Raw genomic sequence first — 10,140 nt, forward strand, 5'->3', positions numbered from 1 at the left:
TGTACATGGTTCCATACTCTAGATCAAGTTAAACTCTTTCCCCGCCTCCACATATTGAGGATGCTGTTGCCAGCTGCTGTTTGACATATATCAACCCTTAAGGGTACATTGTTGTAATCCCTAGCTTGTATCAAACCATTCAAAACACGCAAAACAAAGTAGAATTACACATGTCAGGCTACATAATAATGGGTCGTTGAATACCAGAAACTTCCAAGTGAGCAAATCTCATTTATCAACGTCGTATCTCTTAAGGCGATTATTGAAATTGTTTACAAATAGCTATGTTCAAAGGTGTTCAAATATTCGTAACTGCGTTTCAGACAACAACTACGGCGCTATCGGTTGGATGATGCTCTGTCCGAGTGCCAAATCCTCGGCTGTTAAGGTTGACCTGAACAGTTTGACTTCCGCATGAATAACGTCTTCTAGGATTGACTCTTTTTCTCTCCACGCTTTTCTCCTTTTGATTATGATTGTTCGCCACTCTGATTCCAGGTGTCTGGATTCTTGCTCGGCCCAGTAGATTTGTCGACGGAGTAGCCTGTGTAGTTGGCTCAGAGGTAAAGAGAGCTCGTGAGCATCGAATTCGAGTCCAGTATCTGCGGGCGGAGATTGGGCCTGCTCGTTTCTTTGGGGAGCGTCCGCTTTGTCCTCCTTTCCACTCTCTAGGATACCGTCTCTAGAGCTGTGCGACAATTTGAGCTTAATTCGCGGCAACTTGAGTAAGTTAATTCCCGCTGACCCGGATTGAGCGCTGTGTTTCCCTAGAGCGTCGAAAGGTTTTAATGCTTCCGTTTCATGGACGGTTCTCATATGCTTTGAAAGGGCATCGGATCGTGTAAAACTACGGTCGCACTCTGTTGACAATTAATTAGAATATGCGTCTTCAGCTCATTTGCGATGACAAACGAAAGGTAAGAGGCGAGAGTCCACACGTACCAGGTAATGAGCAGTAAAACGGCTTCTCCTTGGTGTGGCTCCTCATATGAGCACGCAATGCGTACCCACTAGCATGAGTTTGACCTTTTCGCGGACAATCCTTCCATTCACAAAAGTACTTTTTTTGTCTGGAAATGATATGATTTTCGTGTATGTGCTTCACTAGAGCATCCATGTCGCCCAAGTTGTTCGCGTCGCATCCTTCCCACTGACAAACCGTGACTTGGTCTCTACCCACACCGCTGTAATCTTCATCGATACCGCTGCCGATGAGAGATAGGAGACCGGGAGAAGGCGGTAGTTCAGCGGAGCTATCGGATGAGATCGACGAAGAAGGAGAGGTAGGACCGATTTCCTCGTGCGTAGAAGATATCGGAGTGTGACGATCCCAGGCAGTCGGCCCCGTCTTACGCCGTTTCGAAGGGGGTAAGTGGGTGGAAGAAGGGGACTGAGCCCGATCTTCAAATCGAAGGTCTTCGACAAATTCCTCTGATGCAAGAGAAGAAAGGGGCGAGCCTGGTGACTCGGCCATTTGAAAGAGCTATTAATCCTCGAGGATGTGCGAGAGACGATGAATGGAATTCGTAGATCTTCAATAAAAATACGAAATAGTCCTGAGGCAACGGGTGTCCTAACAATCAAAGGTTGCTCAGGGATCCATCAACCTCATAGATGCTTCAACACAAGCCCCACTGAGTTGAGCTGACGGGATACTTCTTAGCTTCAAGTTTGGGCCATGTCACGTGAATTAGCTAACTAGCTAATAAACTACAAAGCACTCCATAGCTAGTTAACCAACTAGTTAACTAGTTAATCTTGTTAAAGCAACAAGTTAACTAACAAATTATTAGTTAGTCAACTCATCCCAAGTCCACGGGCGCTTAACTATCAACAATGATCGGAGGTCAAGAACAAGACACTCCACCCCAAAGCTCACCCACATTCACCATTTACTCAACATAGATGTAAGTGCCTTTCAAATGTTTTATATCTATATATTGTGATGAGCAAAAGAATTCTGCAATGCTGACAATTTTCCTGCTCTGTCTTGTGAAATTGTGTGTTGACACATCTTCTACACTTGATCTGATTTTCACGCATATATCCTTAATTACCCCCCAGAGTCCTGAATTGATGCTTTCAGAGAAATGCTAATTACCATATTTGCACCTAGTATTCAAGTACAAGCCACAGGGATTACCGCAACAGCATGTTTTAGTTTGTTGAACGAGGCCACCCGTTGACAATTCCCCGGAAATGCAAAAATTTCTGACAACCCTCTGGGCTGAAAATAATGGACTTGCGGGATTCCTTTGGGGCAAAAAGGAGAATGCAAAAACTATTAATCAATTACATGGTTAAGGACTCGGATAATTTCATCTTAGGGATACTGCTATTGTTCTGACTAGTTCACGGAGGAAAAAGTATGGTTTTGGCTGAGACTAGAAAATATGGTTTGCAGGAATGATGACCTTTGATCTTGGTTATTGTATTATAACAAAAAGCGTAGAATGCAATGCAGTAATGTATGTACTCCAACACGAAAGGAAGACCCGTTTATTTTTCCATTAAACCCCATAATTTTGCTGTTGAAAGACAATTCCCTTACACCTATGACTCACAGAAGAGCCATCCTTCTGGTTCATAATATCGTGTCATGTTGAAAACTCAATGGTGGTGCTGCGTTGAGACGGTGAAGTGGGTTCGAAAATGCAATTAGTATCGGTAACTGCGATAGATGGATAAGCACATCATATATTAAGAGGCCAAGAACGGATTCTGAAAACTCACATTTCACTTTTGAAAGGTCCCTCAACATCTAATCCTAGATATTCCGCCTGCTTGGCTGTGAGTTTCGATAATTTAGCGTTTACGTGTTCCAGGTGGAAGAACGCGACTTGTTCGTCGAGGATTTTGGGCAGTACGTAAACACCGACTCCGAGCTTTCCTGTTGCACCGAATTCAACATGCCTTTTAGCGAAATCAGGGTCCTGGCACTTATAAAGCATAATTTGGGCCAGGACTTGGTTGGAAAAGGAGCAGGACATCACAAAAGACGAATGTCCAGTGGCGCAACCAAGGTTGACAAGTCTGCCCTCCGCGAGAAGGATAATGTGCCGACCAGACGGCATCAAATAGCGGTCAACCTGGGGTTTGATGTTCTGAATCGATTTGGCATTTGCCTTGAGCCAGGCAACATCGATTTCGATATCGAAATGCCCGATATCTAAAGGGATTAGGACTAGTTTAAGAGGCGCGGCTTAGAAGAAAACTCACTGCAGACAATGGCATCGTTTTTCATGACCTCGAAGTGAGATCCAGTTAAAATATCTCGACAGCCGGTGGTGGTGACGAAGATTTGACCCAATGGTGCTGCTTCTTCCATAGTTGTGACTTCAAATCCTCCAACTGCAGCCTGCAATGCGTTGATAGGATCAATTTCAGTAACGATGACTCGGGCACCCATGCTGTGAAGCGCCTGGGCACATCCTTTACCCACATCACCAAATCCTGCGACCACTGCGATTTTACCTGCAATCATAACATCAGTCGCACGCTTGATACCATCAATTAGCGACTCTCTGCAGCCATAAAGGTTATCAAATTTCGATTTTGTCACCGAATCATTCACGTTGATTGCTGGAACAAGAAGCTCTTTGTTCTTTAGCATTCGGTAAAGATGGTGAACGCCAGTTGTCGTCTCTTCAGACAGACCATAGCAATCTTTGAGCATGTCAGGGTATTTCTTGTGTACCAAAGACGTCAAGTCACCACCATCATCAAGGATGAGGTTAAGTTTCTTTCCGTCTTTGAATGCAAACAATTGCTGTTCAATACACCAGATGTATTCCTCCTCAGTCTCGCCCTTCCAGGCAAAGCTACAGGCCGTTAGTTAAACTTGCTATAGATCGACGAATACCGGGGACACGACATACACGGGGGTTCCCGCAGCAGCAATAGCGGCAGCGGCATGATCTTGCGTGGAGAAAATGTTACAACTCGACCATGTGACCTCCGCACCAAGGGCTTTAAGGGTTTCGATCAACACCGCAGTTTGGATGGCTGAAAACCCAAGTTAGCCCCTAAAAAACGGATGATTTGGCCGTAAATTGTAGACGCACTCATGTGAAGGCAACCAGCAATTCGGGCCCCTTGCAATGGCTGATCTTGAGCATATTTCTGCCGGATAGCCATGAGGCCTGGCATTTCGATCTCCGCGAGTTCAATCTCGCGGCGCCCGAAGGCAGCCAACGACTAGAAAAACAAAGAATTAGATTCATTGTGCTCCCATACGTAGTCTTGGCTTTGGGTTGACATACAATGTCGGAGACCTTGAACTTGTGGGCAGGGGCACTCATATTTGACGAGATTTTAGTTCAGGTGATGGATTGACCTGCAAGGGGTTTGTTAGAACAATGTTGCGATATAGAGGCGATGGAAAGATGGAAAAACGGGAGCCTTACTTTAAAGGGAGGGAGAGTAGTTGTAACCAGGGAAGACGGTCAAAACAGAGAATGGGAGGATGGTGAGGTGGTGGTGGGATTTTGGGGAAAGCTGATGGAGGGGCACAGAGGTGATCAGACTTTGCTAGTCAGCAAACCAGGGGTTTTCCGGCCGGGATGGCGAATGCTCCGCAACTCAGCTGAACACGGAGGAATTGCCAACATTCGGAACAGGGGAGAGAAGAAATGCAATACGAAGAGGTGAATAACCTCATGATTGTAATTGATGGGCCTTGTGTTGCTGCACAGTACACATCCCAATATGTAATGCTTGGAGGAGGCCTCCACAGTACTCCATACCAGAGCTGCTGAACGCGGTCTACCTACTACTTGCTATGTCCATAATCTCATCGAGAGGAAGTCCTACATCTCGTAATCGTGTAGGAGTAAAAGGGTCCTACGCCCCTTTTGGAGTGGCAAAATTTGACGGAGCCGATCGAGTCTCAACCGTCCAGTCCTGATGTTACCTTCACTACTGACACCAATAATAATCAACCCAAACGCAGCAAGCGGAGGAATCCTGCGTCGGATTATCAAACCGATTTTTGAGCAAGCCCATGATTTTTCTAGCCCCCAGTCTCCTCGTCGTTTGCATACCCCAGGCTAGCGACTACATAGCGGCATTTGATTCTAATGCAGTCCAAAGTTGTTGGCCATCCGAGCTTGCGTGAATTCTCGTGAACTGGACTAAAGACTGAAATAGGAGGCCGATGCCGTTGCAAGGGAGTAATAATGTTGATATCTGTTCAAAAAAGTGATTAGGGCAGTGTGAAGGGGGTCAAAGGGCAAAAAAATACTTTGCTCTCGGACGAAAGGTCATCACATTATAGCAACTCTGAAGTGTAAGAAGGCCTTCAAGTAAATCCTTCCGGAATCCCCTTCACCTTCCTTCAATTCATGGGAGTGGCGGCGGTGCAGTCGTTTTGCCGTTGTCAGTGGTCGCCTTTTTACGCGGTGGTAACGGTGGGACTTTGAAACCCCCGTTTTCTGATGCCTGGTTTCCAATTTGAGTGAAAGTCCCGCTTTTGAACCATCTATCTTCTTCCGCTTTTCGCTTTCTGCTCAGCTCCGCCTGCGTTTTTGGATCTACCAGTTCTAAGCCCTGTACTGGAGTGAACGCAATTGTACTCGCCGTTCCCGACCCGACGGACGGTCCGACTCCACCAGTTCGGAGTCCTTGAGCGCGTAATACAGATGCATTACCAGCCCCATGGCCGAAGGCGCGTAGCGATGATGCGGTTCCGCCTACGGTCGATGTAGCACCCCACCCTTTATTTGATTTACTCAATTTGGCCTTGGTTCTTTGGTCAATTTGAGCAGCACGAATCCGTCCCAAGTTCTCTTGGCCAAGCATACCGAGGCCTTTGGTACCTTCGCCAGTGCCATAGCCAACTTCCTTTTCTTCTTTGCCAAACGCTAGGCGATTTTGGGCCTTCCGCAAATCGGTCATTGCAGTAGCTTCTTTTGCTTTCCGTGCTCTGCGTCCGCCGCGCTTTCTAGAAGGTTTGTCGTCGGGAGCAGGAAGAGCTCGCGGTCCTTTATTGGGAGGTGGCTCTGTCAATTTCTCTAGGCGCTCTAAACAGGATTGCCTTAGCTCTTCGCCGGTTGAGCCATCGCGGCTGCTATGTACCCTATCAACACGCGCCGCCAAAACTAGTTTGGCTGACAGTATACGCATAGCCTGGCGCTTCAAATCGTTTGGGATACCTTGGATAATTGGCGAATTGTACAAGAAGCCCTGGTGTCTAATCCCGACATTGGTGGCAAACCCGACTTGCGTCTGCTTCTTCGATCCTAATGGCGGTATATTGCACGCCGGCATTTTGGCTAGGCCGGTAAGACCGCCGGCATAATTTAAGAGCTGCGCAGCTGTGAGAGATCCAATAAGAGCAGTTAAATTGGGTGCAAAGATATTCATCCGTGACTGGACATAATCCGTGAGGATAGATTTAGCTTTGTCAAGAGACAACATCATCTCACACGCTCCCAAAACGGTTTGAAGTTCCGAATCCGAAAGGTCCTTTCCCCGACTAGTCGTGCCTTCGACCGCAACAACCATGAGCAAGGGCCCATCGAGTACAGATCTCAGATTCGTTCCGACCAAGTTATCGGTTGAGGACGCCAACGATTTTATGTCGTTCAAAGGGCCATTTCCCAGTATGGCGACCGTTTTTGCATAATCCAAAGGGTTTGTGATCAACGTCTCCAGCTCGGGAAATTTGGTAGAATAGTGGTCCCTGAGGAACTTGTGTACTAGTATGATTTCATTGTCGATGGATGTAGAAAGAGAATTTGATTCCGTAAGAAGGTGATACTCTGGATTATCCTCAATCGAACCGGTAGGTGTTGTCTGTTGCTGCGCCGGTAACGACTGATAATATGAGATTTTCTAAGGTAAAAATGAGGACAAACCGATATCACTTAGCCCCAAGAATGCAAACCGCAACGAAGAAGATCTGGGTTGAAGAGATAATACTCACATCCAGAATAGGCCGCAAAGTTTTCATCAAGCGTGCAACATTCCGTATATCATTAACACCAGTAAATTCCATAGTTTCGATGCGAACTTTCGCGTCCTCTTGTTCCTGTCCCTCAGTTGCCCCATCATTCGAAATCAAGCCTTCTCCAAAAAAGCTGCCATCCTCCGGCATCTCATTTTCATTTTCATCCTCCGGCATTCCTGGGCCATGAAGGAGCGGCTCGGCATTTGGCGTACTCGGGGATTTGACATGGAGGTGCTCCTGTTTTAATTCATTTTCTGAGTCAGAGTCCTCAAAGTCGTTCAATAGCTCATCTGCTAAGGTTGCCATGATGCCCTGGGAATTTAACACATTGATATGGTATATATAAGATATAAAAAGATAGGTTTACGGCAACCAGAGTACAAGATGTTTGGGGATAGTTAATTAACTAGATTAACTGGCTTATGAGCCACAAGATCACGTGACTTGACTAGTTAGCTAGTTAATTAACTAACTACTAACTAGCTAACTAGTTAACTCACTAAGTTAACCAGCTATTCACCAAACTAACCCAACTAACATAATTAGTGAAGTGAAGCTTGAGATCATCAACGAAACCTCTACCTCACACTTCATTCAGGATCAGATTCTTGGGATCCTTCTCCAGCTTGTGTCTTTTAGCTTCTGAGGCCATATTCGGCAAGCCGCTGGGTAATACAATATGGAGTCGTCACGGGGCCCGCCACGGGTCAAAAACAAGGCTCCAGCGCCGCAACAAATTTCAGCAGAACAGCTTCTCCGTGAAGCTGTGGATCGCCAGGAACCGGGTTTGCAAGCTCCGACGCAGCGATTTGCTGATCTTGAAGAACTCCATGAATATCAGGGCAGGAAAAGGAAGGAATTCGAGGATTATGTACGGAGAAATAGGATTAACATGAACAACTGGATGCGCTATGCGCAATGGGAATTGGAACAAAAGGAATTTCGTCGGGCGCGATCGATATTCGAACGCGCATTAGATGTGGATTCCACATCTGTGGTGCTATGGATTCGGTATATCGAAGCGGAGATGAAATCGCGAAATATCAATCATGCAAGAAACCTCCTTGATCGGGCTGTGACTATTCTTCCCCGAGTGGATAAGCTCTGGTACAAATATGTATACATGGAAGAAATGCTGGGAAATATTGCAGGTGCCCGGCAAGTATGTGAAAGATGGATGTCGTGGGAACCTGATGAAGGGGCCTGGAGTGCATATATAAAACTCGAAAAGCGCTACAATGAATTCGATAGAGCGCGGGCTGTTTTTGAGCGCTTCACCACTGTGCACCCTGAGCCCAGGAACTGGATCAAATGGGTCCGTTTTGAAGAAGAAAATGGCACAAGCGAGCTTGTGAGGGAGGTGTTTGGTTTGGCCATTGAAACCCTAGGCGATGATTTCATGGATGAGAAATTGTTTATTTCGTATGCACGATATGAAACCAAATTGAAAGAATACGAACGTGCAAGAGCCATATATAAATATGCCCTTGACAGGCTACCGCGCTCGAAATCGATTGCTCTGCACAAAGCTTACACAACATTTGAAAAGCAATTTGGTGATCAAGCAGGCGTTGAAGATGTGATTCTTTCAAAACGAAGGGTTCAATATGAGGAGCAAGTGAAGGAAAACCCTAAAAACTATGATACCTGGTTCGATTATATTCGATTGGAAGAAACGTCTGGGAATGTCGACCGAATCCGGGATCTTTATGAACGAGCGATTGCGCAAGTCCCACCATCTCAGGAAAAGCGTCACTGGCGCCGATATATCTATCTGTGGATATTCTACGCTCTGTGGGAGGAAATGGAAAACCGAGATTTTGGACGGACTCGCCAAATATACCAAGAGTGTTTGAAGTTGATTCCGCACAAGAAGTTCACTTTCGCCAAAATCTGGCTTCTAAAAGCCCAATTCGAAATTCGACAAATGGACATCTCTGCGGCGAGGAAAACTCTTGGTCATGCTGTCGGAGCTTGCCCGAAGGATAAGTTGTTCAGGGGCTATATCGACTTAGAACGACAGCTGTTTGAATTCGTACGGTGTCGAACACTCTTCCAAAAGCAAATCCAGTGGAACCCGTCTCAAACGCAAGCTTGGATAAAATTTGCCGAGTTAGAGAGAGGATTAGACGATCTCGATCGTGCACGGGCGATATACGAACTTGGAATACGCCAGTTGTCATTGGATATGCCTTGAACTGCCTATGGAAATCATATATAGATTTCGAGGAATACGAAGGCGAGTATGACCGCACTCGAAAACTTTATGAACGTTTACTTGAAAAGACAGACCATGTCAAAGTCTGGATCAACTATGCGCGGTTTGAAATCAACATCCCGGAAAATGAAGACGAAGAAGACGAGGAGAAGCCTGTCAGTGAAGAAGCAAAGTCGCGGGCTAGAAAGATTTTCGAACGAGCGCATCAAGTGATGAAAGAGAAGGAGTTGAAGGAAGATGTACGTTCCTTTGTCCAAGCTGAAGTATACTATCATAGTCTAACTGACACTTTTTTTAGAGGGTGGCATTGCTCAATGCATGGAAATCTTTCGAGCACACTCATGGCACACCAGCAGATATCGCAGCTGTCGAGAAACAAATGCCGCGAAAGATCAAAAAGAGACGCAAGCTCGAAGAAGACCGTTACGAGGAATATATGGACTATGTTTTCCCCGCCGACGATGAGTCGACAGCAAGCCTATCCAAGCTTTTGCAGAAGGCATATCAATGGAAGCAGGACCAGGGTAATGCATCATCAGCAGTGTAAATTATCGCTTGCCAAAATCGAAACCGACACCAAGAAACTTCAGCCAACCTCATTATCATGGGATGATGGGATGGATTGCGGAATTGCCAGTGTCGGTTTTTTCTAAGGGGAGGCCTTGTTAATTCGTCACAAAGTTGTATGCTCCGCTGTCTCACTATCCGACGCCTTTCTCCGTAAAACTCTCCCAAGGGCTGAAAAAACACACAGATACTATGGTTTTGACTCCAAACCCTGAATAAGATAATACTCCGTAAGGCCCTTGGACTTCCATGTCAACATCGCTACTGAGAATGATCGAAGACGGCCGCTTGTCTGGAGTATGATGGGAAAAAGGACGGGTCAACACCCCCGGTAGCCGTAGATGATAAACCGTTCCAAAAACTGAGGCACAACGCGGCCAGAAAGACGACCACTGAAGCAAATCGC

General features: G+C 46.1%; 4 protein-coding genes across 4 annotated transcripts in view; 1 reads left to right on the forward strand and 3 right to left on the reverse strand.

Annotated features, from left to right (window-relative positions):
* Positions 1-330: 330 nt before the first annotated feature.
* On the reverse strand, positions 331-1,474 carry UREG_03426 (uncharacterized protein; the record flags this gene model as incomplete). The annotated part of the gene is made up of 3 exons (XM_002543863.1): positions 331-860; positions 943-1,042; positions 1,160-1,474. The coding sequence occupies 3 exons, from the start codon at positions 1,472-1,474 to the stop codon at positions 331-333; spliced, it is 945 nt and encodes a 314-aa protein (XP_002543909.1).
* A 1,255-nt stretch (positions 1,475-2,729) lies between these two features.
* Positions 2,730-4,301, reverse strand: UREG_03427 (adenosylhomocysteinase; the record flags this gene model as incomplete). The annotated part of the gene is made up of 5 exons (XM_002543864.1): positions 2,730-3,169; positions 3,220-3,821; positions 3,879-4,005; positions 4,065-4,197; positions 4,263-4,301. 5 exons carry the CDS (start codon positions 4,299-4,301, stop codon positions 2,730-2,732), a joined length of 1,341 nt encoding a protein of 446 aa, XP_002543910.1.
* Positions 4,302-5,340: 1,039 nt separating this feature from the next.
* Positions 5,341-7,123, reverse strand: UREG_03428 (uncharacterized protein; the record flags this gene model as incomplete). Its single annotated transcript, XM_002543865.1, has 2 exons — positions 5,341-6,834; positions 6,926-7,123. The coding sequence occupies 2 exons, from the start codon at positions 7,121-7,123 to the stop codon at positions 5,341-5,343; spliced, it is 1,692 nt and encodes a 563-aa protein (XP_002543911.1).
* A 505-nt stretch (positions 7,124-7,628) lies between these two features.
* UREG_03429 (pre-mRNA splicing factor CLF1) overlaps positions 7,629-10,140 on the forward strand; it is a gene marked incomplete at both ends in the record, with an annotated part of 5,491 nt that continues 2,979 nt past the window's right edge. The window contains 3 exons of the mRNA XM_002543866.1: positions 7,629-9,090; positions 9,171-9,406; positions 9,466-9,691. Of these exons, the coding sequence (XP_002543912.1) occupies positions 7,629-9,090; positions 9,171-9,406; positions 9,466-9,691 (1,924 nt within the window). The remainder of the gene's footprint in view (positions 9,091-9,170; positions 9,407-9,465; positions 9,692-10,140) is intronic.

The sequence above is a fragment of the Uncinocarpus reesii genome, genomic scaffold, assembly GCF_000003515.1.
Source record: "Uncinocarpus reesii 1704 scaffold_2 genomic scaffold, whole genome shotgun sequence".
Taxonomy (NCBI): Eukaryota; Fungi; Ascomycota; class Eurotiomycetes; order Onygenales; family Onygenaceae; genus Uncinocarpus; species Uncinocarpus reesii.